The 19,869-nt window shown below is 37.7% G+C and overlaps 2 protein-coding genes across 3 annotated transcripts in view; both read left to right on the top strand.

The window, feature by feature from the left end:
- LOC124337282 (histone H4-like) overlaps nt 1-19,869 on the top strand; it is a 116,761-nt gene that overhangs the window by 39,726 nt on the left and 57,166 nt on the right. The gene's annotated exons all lie outside the window — the stretch shown is intronic.
- LOC124337228 (peroxisomal multifunctional enzyme A-like) overlaps nt 7,294-19,869 on the top strand; it is a 35,456-nt gene continuing 22,880 nt past the window's right edge. The window contains exons 1-3 of one of the 2 annotated variants that reach the window (XM_046791332.1): nt 7,295-7,400; nt 7,533-7,737; nt 7,826-8,331. In XM_046791332.1, the coding sequence (XP_046647288.1) occupies nt 7,386-7,400; nt 7,533-7,737; nt 7,826-8,010 (405 nt within the window). In that variant the 5' untranslated portion in view covers nt 7,295-7,385 and the 3' untranslated portion in view covers nt 8,011-8,331. Of the gene's footprint in view, nt 7,401-7,532; nt 7,738-7,825; nt 8,332-19,869 lie in introns of those variants that run through there. The other variant, XM_046791333.1, reaches the window with a different exon arrangement.

A 19,869-nucleotide genomic window follows, 5' to 3' on the forward strand; every position in this document is an offset into this window, starting at 1 on the left:
TAACTCCACATACTGCGCTGTTTCTTGCCAATAGAGTGTAAGGACGTAACGGTTTTGATGAAGTCCTTAAGTTGAGCATTGTTACCGTGGTCTAAATAATACCATATGATGTCTTCTAAATATCTGATTTTTGGACTAACGTTGAGCCAGAAAATCTTTGATGTCGGAGTAAAGAAGATGTCGTCGATTTTTGCAGGTGAATTTATCTTCCAATTTTGTTTCGCCTCTTCCTGTCTTTCCTTGGACAAATGAGGTAATAAAAAATTTACCAGCGCCTTTGAGGGAATCGTAACATCGTCGTGAGTCACCAATTTGTAGACGAAACTTTCACCGAGTTTATCCGATACACATTTTAAAAATTTTGAAATTGCATCATTCTCATTAAAATGTTTGAATAAAGGAAGTAATTCAGTTAACTTACACCAATAGCAGCCATATTTATCTGAAAAGGAATGGGTCAACATCGTAATCAGCTCTTTTAATTGATCTTCAGTAAAGTTCTTAATAAGACGACTTGACAACGCTTGGAATCCTTCCAAAATATCGATGTCTAATAGACGTTTTATCCATTCGTTGGAATCCTTCTGCGACAACATTCCTTGGAGAATTTCGGAGCTGACATATTTAAGTGTGAAACTGTTAAATTCTTCTGATTCGATGAGGTGGAAAATCAAGTCATTCCAGTTCTGGTAAGCCTCACTACTATTATCTTTCTGCTTGACTACAATTTCGGCCAGTGTTTGAAACAAATCCTTGTAACGGCATGCAACCCCAACTATTGTGCCACTCCAAGTTTCAAGTATATCATCCCGATTTTTACTTTTGTTGTCCCGGGAGTCTGATTTGAGTAAATTTAACAGAGTGGTTTGTCCCAAAATGTTCTTGACAGAACTCAGAATCACTTGAAACATTTCAAGGTTTTCTGATTCCATGGCGTCTGAAAGAGCATGGTGGACAAATCCATTTGGTGCAGTCAATATTTTTTCAAGTGTGTCAGATGTATTTTGCTTCTCGTAAAATTTTTTTAGAAAGAGTAGCATTTTGCAATAGATGATTTCGTTTCCACGGGCGGCGGCCACGTAGAATGGCGTGAAACCGTTCTCATCGTAGCACATGACGTTCACCATTTGCTCGGCCATTGTTTTGTACCTATCATCTCCACGTGTCAAATTTTCCTGAATTAGTAATAGTATTTTCTCGATTGTATCAATTTCGTTGTTGAAGGCTGCTCGGTGAAGAGGAGTAATACCAAACAAATCCCGTACTAACAAAAAATGTAGGATTTCATTTGTTTTGATTATATCACTCGTTTCCAGTGAACAAGGTTGAAAATGATTTTGAAAGTTTTCAGGCTCCATTGAGAATAATAGACCGAATACTTTAATCGCCAGATTCTCTCGTTCTCTGTATAATATCTTCAAAAGACGTCTTCCTCTTCCTTGTCGAATTTTTCCTACAACAGACGAGCAAACGTTTTTGATGAAGGTCACCAATGTAGAGTCGTTTGAATATGCAGTCGTCTGTGATAAAATCATAATAAATTTGATTAGATAATTTTCGTAGTTTTCGTTCAATATTAGCAGGGCTAAAAGGGGTTCCACATAATATTCTTTCCACGGTTGGAAAACATTGCAAACAGCCCTTTGTTTTTTATCCATTAAATCCAGCAAACATTCTATCATAATTTGTTGTTCTTTTGCATTCCAATTCGAATCCTCCATGTCAGTGATAGGAAATCCACGAAAAATTTTTTCCATCAATGTTTCCGCGTGAGGTTTTCCATAATCATCCTGCCAATCAGAATCGTAATATCCAATATATCGTCGAAAAACATCAATACTTTGGTGACGAAAGACTTTTAATGTAAAAACGAAATTTTCTATTGTGTAGTCTGTTAGGAAAGCAATTGTCATCGCTCGTAAAACGTCTGATTGGTTGAAAGTTGCATCAAGACAGTCACACAAGAATTGAAATATTTTTTCGTTCCTGTTCATGACTGAAAAAAGAAGCGCATTTGGGTGCTTTTTTGTATACGGCTTCCGAATTTGGCGGAGGAATTGACGATATAATACCTCCGACAATTTAAATAATCTCTCTGGTAGCTCACCATTGTTAATATTTGCATGCCATTCTTCATTTTGATCGACAATTTCTTTTAACATGGAATTGAAAAACACTTGGACGCCATCGTATTGTTCCTTAGCAAAAATGCTGTCAATAATTAACTTTCGTGCGGAATCAAAGTCAAGCAGTTTGTTGCGTTTGTCGTCGTCGAGAAGAAATCCAGTGTAAAGATGTTCGGCCATCATGTACTCGGCGTAAGTTCGGTGTAAGAAGCGTACCTTTCCCTCCGCGTTTTCATCTAGCAAACCAAATCGAGCAGAGTGATCCATTCGTTTTGCGATTTTATCGCGCTGTTCGTTTTCGGATTTCATTGGGTTTTCTGGTGTTCCCAACAAAATGTGAACTTCTTCCTTTGTTGAAACAATTGTCTTGATGGCCAATTTTCTCAGGAAAGATTCTAAATGTTTAATATCGAATTTAACGTGGGAATCAGTGAGGTCTTGGGATTCCGACAGAGCCTTTTTCTCTTTTTTGTAAATTTTTCGCTTCTTTTTTATGAGCAAACGATAAAGATTAGCCACATCCAAATTCATCCGATCGATGGATTCGATAAGTGAATTGAGCTCCGATTGGTTTTGAACAGAATTTTGAACGTCCGCCTCAAAACATTCGGCAAGGATTCTGCACTGCAACGGGATTCCGATGAAGGCTCGTTCTCCGTCCTTTAAAGTTTTCGATATTCGATCGACCAACAATTCAGCGAAATGACGAAGGTTGTCTTTAACGTCTTCTCTCAAATTAAGTTTCCACAAGGAGGTTAAATAATTGATTTGGTCTTCTTTGTTAAAGTTTTCGAGGTCATAAGTCAACTGCGATAACCGGAATTGTAGATTACTGGCCATATGAGAGCGGGTAGTCACGTATAATAATGCAGCGCATTTGTTTTCCTTAAGAACACTAATGACCCGAATGGCAGTTTCTTGGTACTGACTTTTGACGATTTCATCAAATCCGTCGAACAAAATTGTAATCCGCTTACCCAAATTTAGACGACGCCTCAACAATGAACGACCAAACCGACTGTTGCCGACGACGACGGATAAGTTTTCAAGACTTTCAATAGTGGTTGATAGATTCACTTCATACGAGTTTAATTTCAAAAAGTTTTTGGCGTGATCCGTGAAATTGATTGTAATCACCCAATGATTTGGGTCCTTTTCTTTAATTTCTTCGTAGTAATGCGACAAAATGCTGGACTTGCCCGATCCAGCAACGCCGACAATGATTACAACCGGAGGAAATTCTTTTTCATGACGATGAATCGACAAGTTATCGTCTGTTAGAATATTTGACTGTGGAACAGTCAACGATTTTCTTTTCTCGATGACAGAATTAATTTTTTTCCAAATTTTTGTCTTTTGTTCGTCATTAACAATTGGGTCATTCCACTCGATTTCTCCTTGTTTGTTTACTCCGCATTCACCCTGAAGTTTTTCTAGAGAATATCCGCCGCTCGTCTCAATGTCCAGCTGCTTAGCAACTTCTTCCCAAAACTCGTTGTCGAATGGAAATGCGGATGACAATTGCCTTTTAATGTAAAGGGATTTTTCGAACCGGGATGAGCTTAAGGAAGGAATTTGAATTTGAGAATTTTCTTGTTTGATCAGCTCCTCAACTGAATCCAAATCAAAAATTTTTTCTGGTTCACCACTTTGAATTAATTCATCTAGAGTTTGGTCTTTATGCCTTTTGATCAGATCAGCCACTGCAAGTATCGCTCCTTGAAAAAATACTTGTTTGGAGAGTAACCTTTGTTTAAACTCTTTGCTAAAATCAGTAAATTTCAAATCATCTTTTATTCCAACACCCTCGCTACTGATGACAATCACCTTTTTAGGACTACTTGTTTCATTGACAAGTTCTTCATAGTAATTTTCACCTTCTGTCGAAATACCTTCTTCACAAATCACAATCAAAAGATGATGAGAGGTGTCTGATTTTAATGCTTTTTTGAATTTCTCATACTTCTTTATCTTATTTACTTCACTAAATGGCGCCATTAAGTAACTGTCTTTTTGTTTAAAATAAGTCTCTTCTGCTGTCACATTATTTCTGGGAGTCTCATGTGAAACGATTCGTCTGAGTTTCTTTAGTGCTGCTATGACTTTAACAGCCGTTCGCTTTGGTAATTCAGAAATTATTCGTTCATCTTTATTCTCAGAAATCAGCAGTTGCTTCAGCTTTTCCGCCATTTCTTGAATTGATTCCTCATTGAATCCGCACACTGCCTTCAGCTTCCTCTGATAGTCAATCGACACGGCCGTCAAGCGCAACGACTTCATTTTCTTCTTTGCATTTTCCAAGATATTAATCCCTTCTGCTGATGTCATGAAAGTCGATTCTTTCTTCTTGAACCAGTCCAACAGGTTTCTCAAAATGTAATCCGACTGAAAGTCATTTTCGTGAAGACTGTAACGATCGTCCAACTCTTTTTTTAGTGTGTCATCGAGTTGCACTTCGTTGGGTGTGTGAACGGCAAAAACGAGTTTGTCCAAGTAATCGCCAATTTCTTTCTCTCCAACCAAGTCATTGAGCGATTTATTCTCATCTGGCGTGCCTGTACTGATTATTTTTCTGCCGAAATTTGCGCTGAGTGTAAAAGTCAAATCTTTCCAGAAATGAATAAAAACGGCGTTGCGCAGTTTCCCTCGAAATTCCGATCCTTTATCCGATAAATCTTTTCCTTCGATAAATTTTGCGGTGAAGGGTTTCTTGTTTGTCTTTCCTTCAACTGCGTCAATGATATTTTCTGACACTAAATCGTCAAAGAAATCCTCGAAAACGCGAAAATCCATTTCCATTGACTCTGTCTTATTTTTGGGATACTTTGGCAAAAGATTTTCTAACGATTTTTCTTCGAATTCATTTAGTAATTTCTTTGGGCCGTCAACTCGAATCTTTTTCCTATAATCATATTTAAAATTTAGTTTCTTCAAGTAGTTAACGAATGTTATCTCGGAAAGAATTTCACGGAAGTGACTGTTTCCTTCCAAAAATTTTGCACAAAGTTTTCGCTTCTTTTTATCAATAACATTTTCATTGACCAAAGCAACGTGGTAACTTTTGAATATGGCAGAGATGATGGCAAATTTTTTATTACCTGTGGCGTAATCGAATATAGTCTTGGCCAAAAGATGGATGTCGGTCCATTGTAACATTTTCCGTAGCAGGTTTTCCGTTTTCTTTAATTTGTATCGCATTGGCGATTTTGCGTCGGAGACTTTGTCGAAAGTTAAAATTTCATCCTTGTCGTCCAGTCGTAGCAGCTCGATGCCAGCCTCTTTAAGCTTCGTCTCATTTTCGAATCCAACATTAGTGCAAATGATGCAGTCCCGGACATTGTTAGGCAGACAACCTTTAATTCCATTAATGACTTCACCATAATAAGATCGGAAATATTTGGGTAGACTGAATTCCCCATCGTTGTCGTTCAGAAGTTCAGCTGCCGTGATTTTTCCCGTTTCTTCGTTCTGTTTGTGTTTGGCCTGCAGGTAACGATAGCGTTCGGTTTGAACTTCTTGCGTCATCGAATCTTCATCAGCTGGCACTTGGTACTTGAAAATCAAGTCGTCAAATTTCCCGCCCATTCCGGGTATTTCCGTCCCCAACTTGAACTGGTATTTGGCTTTGATCCCCCGAATCAAGAAGAGCACCAAAAGTTTCAATTGGAACACATTACCGTGGAGGGAATTTTTTAACCCAGTTCCCGTCGATTTTGCCGGTGGATTCTCGTTGTTGGATTGGGTTTCATCCACAGGGTCAGCAGACGCACCGTGTCCCGTCTCTGCTGGGTTTTTCCTTTTAGGTGGCATGTCCAAAGTTCATCAAAAGCAGAATATATGAGCTGTACAACTTCTGTTAAAAAAAAAGATAATAATAAAATAAATAAATAGAAGTTTTGCGTTACGCTGAAATGAATTTTAACTAGTACGGTTCCTCATCGCAGGATATCACTCCTTCGACTTGATGTGAAAGATTTCTTATAGCAGTATCAATTTACTCTTCGCCGGTCTTTTATGTAGTCGATTCAAAAATTTCCTTCGTCTCCCTTTTTCAAAGCTTCATTTTTCTTTTTTAAAAACTCTTTGCCTCTTTAAAAGCCTTTGCCCTGTGATCGTAAAATTTAGATTCTGCGAGAAATGAACAAGGCCAAAGTTGTTTCTTTTTTTGTCCTTATTTGTACTTGCTTTCTTCAAAAACTTGAAAGTTTTTTTTTTTTGCCTTCTTTTGTCAAATTTAGAATCTAGGCCTATTGATTTCGACCCAAAATGTTGATATTTGTTCTAAATATCAAATGCAAAGTTATTTTCCCTATTGCAGTATTTATAGTCGATCCTCAAACCGGCCACTCTATTAAACTGGACAAATTGTCAGACCTCCTTGTGTGTGCATATAGATAAAAGTGTTATTACAAAGAAATTAAAAAATTCAATTGCAAGTTAAAAAAATAATAATAATTTGCTTCAAATAAATGTCGTAAAACTAGCAATACATTTTGAAAAAGAAATTTATAAGTTCATAATGTGATACACTTACTATACAATCAATCCAATCCTTTTTGAACTTGGAATATTTTTCCACAGTAAAACCGAGTGCTACAACAGCCCATCGCATGTGGGATTCAACAAGTGGCTCTGGGTAGTCTACTCCTATTCAAATTTTTGTTCCTATTTGTAAAGACGGTTGAGACTCAATTTTCTCTTATCAGCGGGATCAGTTATCTTTCCTATTCGTTTTTTTTTACTTCACGTTATTGCCCAATTTGCTGATAACGATTTAATTAAAAAATGTCTCCTCTCCTTTCTCTCTGTGTAGTTTGGTTTTTAGACTTGAGCTTTTTTCGCAATCAGTGTGTTGAAATGCAGTCCGTTACTTTTTTGTCTGCCAAATTTTATGACGAATCCCAGTGTTTCATCACGTCATCTTTTTTTCCTCCTTTTATTTTCTCAACTTTTTTTTTTTTAGTTTCAGGGTTTATTTCTTTTTCAAATAAGGTTTCTTTAAGTAGAAACAAAAAGTTGACTCGCACTATAAAAGTTGGCTGATAATCTTATCGCCAATAAACAAGTAAAGCTGCTTGTCGCCTTTTTATCTTGCTGACGTATATATTCAACATTCGATTGCTGGCGGTTGCAAGATGTAATTTCTTGTACCATCGTGTAAAGGCGTTTGCCCGAACAGCTTTTGACTTGGCTGTTTCGTGGCAATCCGGTTAGGCGTCTCATTGCTAGCTTGCACTCAATACCGTTGTATCGTACAAAATGGCCATAGAACAGGTTAGTTGTTAACATTTTCGCGCCAATAATTGACTCTGTTCCGCACTACCTGAGCAACAATGATATCCATTCGCTTAATGCCACGTTTCGTTTGAAATTGATTGTTTGATTTCAACGTGGGCATTGATTCAGGTTTCGGAGAGTGTTCGCGTTGAGGGCTTCAACTCGTCGGATGTGTTTGAGCTAGTGCAGCAAACTTTGGCCGAAAACGGAGCCGAACTTACCAAGAAGGTGGGAGGAGTGATCCTTGTCAAAGTGACGGGAAAGAATAAAGTTGAAGTGTCGTGGATAATCGATGCGAAAAATAACAGTGGCTCCGTTAGGATTGCTGAACCCGGTGATATTGTTTTGTTTTTTTTATTTATTAAAAACATCAATTGAATAAGACCGCGAATCTCGATGGCGTCGTTTCTTTGTTGTTGCAGAGGTCAAGGGTGATACGACAATCAGCATATCGGACGATGATTTAATGAAGCTATTTAATGGAACTTTGACTGCAGCTAGAGCTTTGCTAACAAGACGCATTAAAGTGCAAGGAGACATGGGCCTTGCTATGAAACTGCAGAGCCTGGCCAATAATCCTCCACTACCATTGCAAGCCAAGTTGTAGGATTTTTTAAAAAAGCCTATTAGAATCTTAGCACAACCAATTGGAGTGTTCTTTTTCAGACTTCAAGTTTCAATGCAGGGCTAATCAATAGATATTTCCGAAATTTTTCTTTTATTGTGTCGACTATTACTAGATACATTTACTTTGAGGTTTTTTTTTAAATAACTGTTTTCTCGCTTGCATTCAGCGACTTTTCCACAAAGTTATTTCCCATTTTATCTTTGAAATTTGAGTCAAGGTTGTTTGACAATGCTCTTACTTGCTAGCAACATTTAAGTTCCTTATATTCGTCTTGACTAAATTTAATCCGAAAATGAAATAATGTATGACCATTGTCTTTAGCTTTATTTACAACACTTTTATCCTTTTCACGTTTTTCATTTCTGTATATTGTTTTAAAGAATTTTCACATGACCACATCTAAATGTCAGTTAAAAAGGGACTTTCTCCTGGTATTAATTTTTTTATTTTTTATTCTTTACGTAAACATTTTTATTTTTAAACTGTTGCAAAAGTACGTCACATTTTACGGGATGCTACATTTTACGATCCTGTATTTTGTTACTTCATACTTTCACTGTTAAAAGTTTAAATAAAGATGAGCAACATTTGTTAATCTGTTACAGGAATTTTATTTGTGAGAACAAGAGAGAGAACTGCTAAAGCATACAAATAACATGATTGGCTTATCAGTATGTAAGCTGAATTGGTAAAAGAACCCAAATGTTTACCATCCAAGGAATATATTTCTTTATTGTTCTTGCTTTGCCTTTTCAACAGCGAAAAGCATCTTTCCTTTCCGGGGCTTCAAACTTTTTGCGCAGGTATTTATCCACTTTACGTTGGACCTTTTTTCGATCTTCGACATCATCCAAATAGTTGAGCATTGTGTCCACCATTTGGTCTTCTCCACGCGATGCTATGTGCAATATGACGGCATCTTTGCCTTCATCAGCGTGAAGGATCAACTTTTTGACCGTTTTTGAGCCTAACTTCTTAGAGACGCATCCCAAAAATTTGTTCATCATTGTTACGTCATCTTGCTCACTACCACAAAGAAATAATTCACCCCAGATACTAGTCTTTTTTACGGTGTCTCGCAGACGGGTGATTTTCTCGAAAAACAGTTGAAGTTGATTTTCATTGCAATAGCTAAGGAGAAAAAGTAAACTATTCAAACGTGTGTATGAGTGACCATAAGCCATCAATAACGACGGGTTAGAAAATGCTTTGTCGACTAATTTAGGCCCATGTTCCCTTAGATACTGTTGCATCTCGTCTTGGATCTCGTTTGGTAAATGGCTCAACATTGCTGGTAGCACCGAATCAACATTAAATTTCCATGATGAAGCTATTTCAAGTATGAGGGGCTCTTCGTCAATTTTATGAAGCAAAAGTGTTTTTGTAGCATTTTGGCCAAAAATTGTCTCTCTCTCCGCTACGTGTTTTAAGATTTTGCATGTTGTCCATTTCATATCTCTATCGTGTTTAAAGACATTTCCCCACACACTGCACTGCTTATTTTCTTCCACATTATGTAAGGACGTGACGACTCTGACGAAATCCGAGAGTTGAGCATCGCTGCCATATTTCAAGTAAATTTTGGATACAACATCTGGATTCTTAAATATGCGTTCTTTGTTGAGCCAAAAGTTCTTTGACGTCGGTTCGAAAAAGATTTCGTTGATCTTTGGAGCCGCGATCTGCTTCCAATGCCGTTTCACTTCTTCTTGTCCTTCCATTGACAAATGGGCAAACATGCAGTTGGTGAGCTTATCTGAGCAAATTGTTACGTCCCCATCATCGTGAGTTACAAGTTTCACTACAAAACTTTCGCCGAGTTTTTCCGACACACATTTTAAAAATAAAGAAATATTTTCTTCGCTTGGAATATTAGATTCAGCCGATTTAATTATTTTGCTCCAGAGACTTTTATCTGCTTTGTTACTGAAAATCAAAACCTCAATTAATTGTTTGAGTTGTTCTTCTTGAAAATTCTTGATGAGTTTGTTTGACAACAAGTAAAATCCGTCAACAAGAAATCCGTCTATGTCTAGAAGTCGTTTCGTCCAGTCATTGGCACCCTTTAGCGATAGCATTCCTTGGAGGATGTCCGCGTTGACGTGTTTGAGCGTGAAGTGATAAAAATGATCTGTTTTGAGCAAATTGAACACCAAGTCATTAAAATCTTGATAATTATGATTGCCACCTTCCTGATGAACGACAATTTTGGCTAGACTGTGAAACAATTCGGCGTAACGGCTGGCGACACCAAATATTGTGGTCGGCCAGCTATTGACTGGGAAATGATCGTACCTAATTTTACCCTTGTTTTCTCGGGATTTTGATTTCAGCAAATGCAGTAAACAATCTTGTCCCAAAACTGTTTTTACAGCGTTTAGAATCGTTTTGAACATATTTAAGTTTTCCGACTCCATGGCGTCTGAAAGAGCATGAAAGACAAATCCGTCGGTGGCAGTCAAATATGTTTGAAAGTTGTCCGATATTCGTTGTGGTGTACCGGGATCGACATCCTTTAGAAACGCCAGCATGTTGCGATAAAAGTTTTCGTGGCCGCAGGCGGCTGCTAGATAGAACGGCGTGAAGCCAAAAATGTCGTGAGACATGATTCTTACGACTTGCTCGGCTTTTTCTCTAAGTTCTGGATCGGCTTCATCAATCATAATTTCCTTGACTATTGTTAGTATTTTCTCTATTGCTACTGTGTCTCCGTGAAAAGCTGCTTGATGAATATGGGTCATGCGATAAGAGTCCGATTTCAGCCAAGAAGAAAGATTCGTTTTTAGGTGTGAAATTTCGTAGTGATTTGATGCGGGGTAGTTAGCTTTAAAAGCATCAGGTTCCATTGTGAGGAATAGGCCATACATTCTAATCAATACATCTTGTCGTCCAAGTGTTTGTAAAATAGTTATTGTCTTTCCAATGCGATCCTTAGGCCTGTGTTTTCGTTTAACAGACTGCAGTACATTCTTGAGTAAATTTGAGAAATTATTTTCGTTAGAATAAAATTTCGAATTCGACAAAATCTTAAGCAATTTGTGTATATGACTATCGTAGTTTTCGTTGAAGATAATCATAGCAAACACGGGCTCCATGTAATGCTCACGGTCCGAATGGAAAATAGGGTCGATAGCTTTTTGATGCTCCAGCATAAAATCCAGTAAGTCATCCATTAAATGTTTTTGTTCTGATCCATTCCAGTCAGAATACTCGTCCAACCCAGACATGGGAAAGCCTTTCATGAGTTTAATAATAAATCTAAGTGTTTCTTTTGTGGTATCATCGTTTTGCGTCTGGCTACGATAATAGGCAATAAATCTACGAAAAATCCTGTGTTGATGACGAAAAAGGTTTAACGAAAATAAGAAGTTAAACCCGCACGAATCTGTTAGAAAGGAGATTGTCACAGCTTTTGAGACGGTTGATTTTTCAAAAGTTGCGTCAAGACAATCACACAAGAAATTAAATATTTGTTCCTTTCCATTTACTACAGAATTTCGTAACGCATTTGCAGGATTTCTTAGGTTAGGTTTTTGGTATTGTCGGAGAAATTGGCGATACAGATCTTCAGCTAATTTATTCAATCTCTCTGGTAGCTCCCCTTTGTTAATATTTTCGTGCCATTCTTCATTTCGGTCGACAATTTCCTTTAACATTGAATTGAAAAACACTTGGACGCCATCGTATTGTTCCTTCACCAAAATTTTGTCAATAATCATCTTTCGTGCGGAATCATAGTCCAGCAGTTTGTTGCGTTTGTCGTCGTCGAGAAGAAATCCAGTGTAAAGATATTCGGCCATCATGTACTCGGCGTAGGTTCGATGCAAGAAGCGGACCTTGCCCTCCGCGTTTTCATCCAGCAAACCAAAGCGAGCGGAGTGATCCATTCGTTTTGTTTTGTTCTTGCGCTGTTCGTTTTTGGATTTCATTGAGTTTTCTTGTGTTCCCAACAAAACGTGAACTTCTTCCTTGGTTGAAACAATTGTCTTGATGGCCAATTTTCTCAGGAAAGATTCTAAATTGTCAATATCGGAATTAGCGTGGGAATCAGCGAGGTCGTGGCTTTGCGACAGAGCCTTTTTCTCATCTTCGTAAATTTTGCGCTTCTTTGTTAAAAGTAAACGATAAAGATCAGCCACATCCAAATTCATCCGATCGATGGATTCGACAAGTGAATTTAGCTCCGATTGGTTTTGAGCAGAATTTTTTACTTCTTCCTCGAAACACTCGGCAAGGATTCTGCACTGCAACGGGATTCCGATGAAGGCTCGTTCTCCGTCCTTTAAAGTTTTCGATATTCGATCGACCAATAATTCAGCGAAATGGCGAAGATTGTCTTCAACGTCTTCTCTAAAATTTCGTTTCCACAAGGAGGTTAAATAATTGATTTGGTCTTCTTTGCTAAAGTTTTCGAGATCGAAATTCAATTGAGACAACCGGAATTGTAGATTATTTGCCATATGGGAGCGGGTAGTCACGTACAATCCAGCGGATTGGTTTTCCCTAAGAACACTAATGATCCGAATGGCAGTTTCTTGGTACTGAATTTTGACGATTTCGTCAAATCCGTCGAACAAAACTGTAATCCGCTCACCCAAATTTAGACGACGCCTCAACATGGAACGACCAAACTGACTGTTGCCGACGACGATGGATAAATTTAAAATGCATTCAATAGTGGTTGATAGATTCACTTCATACGAGTTTAATTTCAAAAAGTCTTTGGCGTGATCCGTGAAATTGATTGTAATCACCCAATGATTTGGGTCCTTTTCTTTAATTTCTTCGTAGTAATGCGACAAAATACTGGACTTGCCTGATCCAGCAGCGCCGGATATTATTACAACCCCGGGAATTTTTTCTTTTTCATGACGATGAATCGACAAGTTATCCTCTGTTAAAGTGGTTGACGGTGGAACAGCCAACGATTTTCTTTTCTCTAAAACAGAATTCATTTTTTTCCAAATTTTTGTTTTTTCTTCGTCATTGACAATTGGGGCTTTCCACTTGATTTCTCCTTGTTTGTTTACTCCGCATTCACCCTGAAGCTTTTCTAAAGAATATCCGCCGCTCGTCTCCATGTCCAGCTGCTTAGCAACTTCTTCCCAAAACTCATTGTCGAGTGGAAATGCGGATGACAATTGCCTCTTAATGTAAAGGGATTTTTCGAACCGGGATGAGCTCAAAGAAGGAATTTGAATTTGAGATTTCTCATGTTTCATCAGCTCCTCAATGGAATCTAAATTCAAAATCTTTTCCGGTTCACCACTTTGAATTAATTCATCTAGAGTTTGGTCTTTATGCCTTTTGATCAGATCAGCTACTGCAAGTATCGTCCCTTGAAATAACACTTGGGTGGAGAGTAAAGTTTTTTTAAACTCGTTGCTAAAATCAGTAAATTTTAAATCATCTTTTATTCCAACACCCTCGGTACTGATGACTATCACCTTTTTAGGACTACTTGTTTCATTGACAAGTTCTTCATAGTAATTTTCACCTTCTGTCGAAATACCGTCTTCACAAATCACAATCAAAAGATGATGAGAGCTGTCTGATTTTAATGCTTTTTTGAATTTCTCATACTTCTTTATCTTATTTACTTCACTAAATGGCGCCATTAAGTAACTGTCTTTTCGTTTAAAATAAGTCTCTTCCGGTGCTGTCACATCTCTGGTAGTCTCATGTGAAATACTTTGTCTTAGTTCTTTTAGTGCTGCTATGACTTTAACAGCTGTTCGCTTTGGTAATTCAGAAGTAATTCGTTCGACCTTATTCTCGGAAATCAGCAGTTTCTTAAGCTTATTCACCATTTCTTTTATTGATTCCTTATTAAAGTGACTCACTTTTAGTTTTTCCGTTATCTCGTTCCCGTTTTCCGCCATTTGTCGAATTGATTCCTTTTTAAATTCGCACTTTTCCTTCAGCTTCCTCTGATAGTCCATCGACACGGACGTCAAGCGCAACGACTTCATTTTCTTCTTTGCGTTTTCCAAGATATAAATCCCTTCTGCCGATGTCATAAACTCTGATTCTTTCTTTTTGAACCAGTCCAACATGTTTCTCAAAATGTAATCCGACTGAAAGTCACTTTCGTGCAGACTGTAGCGATCGCTCACCTCCCGTTTCAGTATGTCATCGAGTTGCACTTCGTTGGGCGTGTGAACGGCAAAGACGAGTTTGTCCAAGAAATCGCCAATTTCCTTCTCTCCAACCAAGTCATTGAGCGATTTATTCTCATCCGGTGTGCCTGTACTGATTATTTTTCTGCCGAAATTTGCGCTGAGTGTAAAATTCAAATCTTTCCAGAAATGAATGAAAACGGCGTTGCGCAGTTTCCCTCGAAATTGAAATCCTTTTTCCGTTAAATCTTTTCCTTTTATAAAGTTTTTGCTGAAAGGTTTCTTTTTCCATGTTTTTCCAGCCACTTCAAGAACGTTCTCTGAGATTAGATCGTCATAAAAATCCTCGAATACGCAAAAATCCATTTCCATTTCTTGTTTCTTGTTCTTGGGATAATATGGCAACAGATTTTTCAATAATGTTTCTTTGAATTGAAACATTAGTTTATTTTTGCCATCGTGTCGAATCTTTTTCTTGTCATCATATTTGAAATTTAGTTTCTCCCAGTAATGGATGAATGTTACCTCTGAAAGAATTTCCCGAAAACGACTATCATCTCCTTTCAAAAATTTTGAGCAAAGATTTTTCTTTTCTTTATCGATGACATTCTCTTCAACCAAAGCAACGTGGTAACTTTTGACTATGGGTGAGGTTAGTGCTATTTCTTTTTGATGGGTTACTTTTTCGAGCAATGTTTTGGCCAGAAGGTGAACGGCCGACCATTGTGCCATTTCCCAGCGCAATGCTTTCGTTTTCTTTAATTTGTAACGAATTGGCGATTTTTTGTCGGACACTTTGTCGAAGTTTAAAATTTCATCCCAGTCGTTCAGACGTTGCAGCTCGATGCCTCTTTCATTAAGCTTCAATTCATCGTCGAATCCAATATTAGTGCAAATGATACAGTCCCGGACATTGTTAGGCAGACAACCTTTAATTCCATTAATGACTTCATCACAATAGGATCGGAAATATTTGGGTAGACTGAATTCACCTTCATTGTCGTTCAGAAGTTCAGCTGCCGTGATTTGTCCTGCTTCTTCGTTCTGTTTGTGTTTGGCCTGAAGGTAACGATAGCGTTCGGTTTGAACTTCTTGCGTCATAGAATCTTCGTCAGCTGGCACTTGGTACTTGAAAATCAAGTCGTCAAATTTCCCGCCCATTCCGGGTATTTCCGTCCCCAACTTGAACTGGTATTTGGCTTTGATCCCCCGAATCAAGAAGAGCACCAAAAGTTTCAATTGGAACACATTACCGTGGAGGGAACTTTTTAGCCCCGTCGATTTTGCCAGTGGATTCTCGTCTATCGATTGGGTTTGATCCACTGGGTCAGCAGACACACCGTGTCCCGTCTCTGCTGGGTTTTTCCTTTTAGGTGGCATGTCCGAAGTTCACCAAAAGCTGTGCAACTTCTGTTGAAGAAAAAAAGGTATTACAATAAAATAAACATATATTCTTGTTTGTCATGTAAAACAAGTTCATCTGGTCAAGTTTTGCGTTACGCTGAAATGAATTTTAACTAGTACGGTTCCTCATCGCAGGATATCACTCACTCCTTCGACTTGATGTGAAAGATTTCTGAACAGTATTAATTTACTCTTCGCCGCTCTTTTATTTAGACGATTCGAAAATTTCCTTCTCTCCCTTTTTCAAAGCTTCTTTTTCTTTTAAAAAAAGCTCATAATCGAATTCTTCTTCGTGATTCGTGAAAGCCTTATCCCTGTGATCGTATCTTTAGATTCTGCGAGAAATGAACAAGGCCAAAGTTGTTTCTTTTTTATCCCGTGTCTTTACTTGCTTTCATCAAATAATTATAGAATTCCCGAGAATTCCCCGTTAGTTTTTTTTATTCTTGCCATATCTAGAAAATAGGCCAATTGATTTTTACCCAAGAACCTGTGAACGGATTTTTGCAGAATGTTGAAATATTGGTTTAAACTGCAAATACAAAGTTATTTTCCCTGTTGCAGTATTTAGTCGAACCTCAAACCGGCCACTCTATTAAAGTGGACAAATCGTCAGACCAGCCTGTGTCTGCATATAGATAAAAGTGTTATAGAATAAACATAGATCTACGTATGAAAGTCAATTGCAAGATTTAAAAAAAATTGCTTCGAATAAACGCAGTAACTGTCCCGTAAAGCAATACATTTTGAAAAAGAAATTTATAAGTTCATAATGTGATACACTTACTATACAATCAATCCAATCCTTTTTGAACTTGGAATACTACAGCCCATCGCATGTGGGATTCAACAAGTGGCTCTGGGTAGTCTACTCCTATTCAAATTGTTGTTCCTATTTGTAAAGACGGTAGAGACTCGATTTTCCCTTATCAGCTGGACCAGTTATCTTTCCTATTCGTTCTTTATTGCCCAATTTGCTGATAACGATTTAATTAAAAAATGTCTCCTCTCCTTTCTCTCAGTGTAGTTTGGTTTTTAGACTTGAGCTTTTTTCGCAATCTGCGTGTTGAATTGCAGTCCGTTATTTTTTTGTTTGCCAAATTTTATGACGAATCCCAGTGTTTCATCACGTCATCTTTTTTTCCTCCTTTTATTTTCTCAACTTTTTTTTTTTTTTTAGTTTCAGGGTTTATTTCTTTTTCAAATAAGGTTAGAATAGAGTTGGTTAACATTTTCACGCCAATAATGGACTCTGTTCCGCACTACCTGAGCAACAATTATATCCATTCGCTTAATGCCACGTTTCGTTTGAAATTGATTGTTTGATTTCAACGTGGGCATTAATTCGGGGTAACAGCTGGCGACACCAAATATTGTGATAGGCAAGCACTAGGCTGGGTAATTATCATACCTTATTTTACCTTTTTTTTCTTGGGCTTTTGATTTCAGCAAATGCAGTAAACATTTTTGTCCCAAAACTGTTTTTACTACGTTTAGAATCATTTTGAATATATTTAAGTTTTCCGACTCCATGGCGTCTGAAAGAGCATGAAAGACGAATCCGTCGGTGGCAGTCAAATATGTTTGAAAGTTGTCCGATATTCGTTGTGGTGTACCGGGATCGACATCCTTTAGAAACGTCAGCATGTTGTGATAAAGGTTTTCGTGACCGCAGTCGGCTGCTAGATAGAACGGCGTGAAGCCAAAAATGTCGCGAGACATGATTTTTACGACTTGCTCGGCTTTGTCTCTCAGTTCTGGATCAGCTTTATTAATCAACATTTCCTTGACTGTTGTTAGTATTTTCTCTATTGCTGCTGTGTCTCCGTGAAAGGCAGCCTGGTGAATATGAGTCATGCGATAAGAATCCGGTTTCAACAGAGAAGAAAGGTTCGTTTTTAGGTGTAAAATTTCGTAGTGATTTGATGCGGGGTAGTAGATACTTCGAAAAGCATCCGGTTCAATTGTAAGGAATAGGCTGTACATATTATTCAATACACTTTGCCGTCCAACTAAGAGCCTATGAGCGGATTTTTACGAAATATTTAGAATATTGGTTTAAGCTACAAATAAAAAAATGTGTTCCTTATTCGATCTTAAACTTGGTACTCTGCTATTATGCACAAGTTTCACACATCGTCAGAAAGCGTGTGTGTAAAGATAGAAAGTGCAAAGAACTTTAAGTCAATTGCTAGATGTTAAAAAAAATAAGCTTTGAAACGTGCTGTTTTAAACTAAATGAGTTTTGAAATCAGAAATGACTAAGTTCATATTAGATGATTCACTTACTACAAGACAAATCGAATCCTTTCATAACTCGCAATATTTTTCCACAGTAAAAACCGAGTAAAACATTCCCAAGTCCCAACAAAGGTTCACGTGTGGGATTCAACATTTGGCTATTAGTCCACGGTAAAGAGACTCGACGATTGTGTAGATTATCACCGGGATTGTTATCTTTCCTACACGTCCTTTCGCTTCTTTTCCCCTATTTGTTGATAACGATGCCGCTCAAATTAAAATGTCTCCTCTCTTTTCTTAGTATAATTTAGTCTTAGACTTTGGCCTTAAGCTTTCGGCGCAATCATTGTTTGTATCCGGGTTGCAGGTTTGGAGGTCCACGTTTCTTTTTTTTTAGCTTCAATAACTGCTATTGCCTCTTTATCTTGTCAACGTACATATCCGAAATTTGATTGCTGACGGTTGCAAACCAAAACGTAATTTCTTGTGTTATCGTGTTAAGATTTTTGCCCGGCAAACTATTTAGTTACTTGACAGTCTCGTAGCAATCCAATTCGTTGTTTTAATTGCTAACAATGCACTCAATACCGTTGTATCGTAAAAAAATGGCCATAGAAAGGCTAGAAAGGTTAGTAATTAACATTTTCACGCCAACAATTGACTCTTAGGAATTATTCCCGTTTGCTCGATGAAGACTTTTTATTTACTGACGTATTTCGGTATCACGAGGAAAAAGTGGATTGGGAATTTTGAAGAATTAATCTGACCATATACGGCGAACTACATGTATTGTGAAGGAGAATTAATTACAAATCGATTCAAATTTTACAAATATTTTTGGAAAAACATGAATTAAAAACCGATTCTTGATTTGGAATAAACGTCGCGGATGTCTTCCCAGACTTCTTTCTTACCAGCGAAAGGAAACTGAGAGCTTTATGAGGTGGCTTAGCTCTTCCTATGAATCATTCCGGGGTTAAGGTCTTCCTTCTATTTGGAACGTAAAATTTTTTTTCCAAAAATTTATTAACTTTTCGCTGAACCTTTTCACGATGTTTTACGTCTAAATAGGAGAGCATGGTTTCCACAACTTTTTCTTCTCCACACAAAGCATAGGAACAAATATAGGGAACATAGCCATTTTCACCTTCAACCACGTCATCGACATGAAGCAGCAGCTTTTTCACCGCCTTAGAACCAAATTTCTCAAAGACACTTTTTAAAAACTTGCCCATCATTCTGATGTAGTCGTCCTCGATCTCAGGGCGAAATAACCCATACCAAATGCTATGATTATCCACTGTATCACGCCCACGTGAAACCTTGATTAACTCGATAAACTGTTGGAGTTGATTTTCATTACTGTAATTGACCATAAAAGTAAGTGTATTCAATACTGAGTATGACAGCTGATCAGACGGAATTAACCAACTGGGATTTTTAAATAGCTCTTCGATTAATCCAAATGCATGTTTTTGAATACATTGCCGGATTCCTTGATGGACCACTTCTGGTAATTGAGCTAACAATTCGTCAACATCTTTCTTCCACCATATAGCGTTTAGATAGCGTGGGTCTTGGTCGATGACATGAAATAAAAGTGTTTGAGCGGCATCACTGCCGAAAATTTCCATTTTCTTCGACACGTATTTTATTATGTTCATTGATGCTCGGTCTTTTTCAAATACGTAACTCCACATACTGCGCTGTTCCCCGGCAATAGCGTGTAAAGACGTAATGGTTTGGATGAAATTTTTAAGTTGGGACTCGCTACCGTGATCCAAATAAAACCACATGATTTCCTCGAAATAAATGGTGCCCCTTTTAATGTTATTGAGCCAGAAAATCTTCGATGTCATGTTAAAGAATGTATTGTCGATTATTATTGATGAATTCATTTTCCAATATTGTTTCGCTTTTTCCTGTCTTTCTTCGGACAAGTGAGGTAATAAAAAATTGACCAGCGCCTTCGAGTGAATTGTAACAATATCATCATCGTGAATCACCAAGTCGTACACAAAACTATCGCCAAGTTTCTCCGCTACGCATTTCAAAAATTTTGAAATTGCAACAA

This window comes from Daphnia pulicaria, chromosome 4 (assembly GCF_021234035.1).
Source record: "Daphnia pulicaria isolate SC F1-1A chromosome 4, SC_F0-13Bv2, whole genome shotgun sequence".
NCBI classification, from domain to species: domain Eukaryota; kingdom Metazoa; phylum Arthropoda; class Branchiopoda; order Diplostraca; family Daphniidae; genus Daphnia; species Daphnia pulicaria.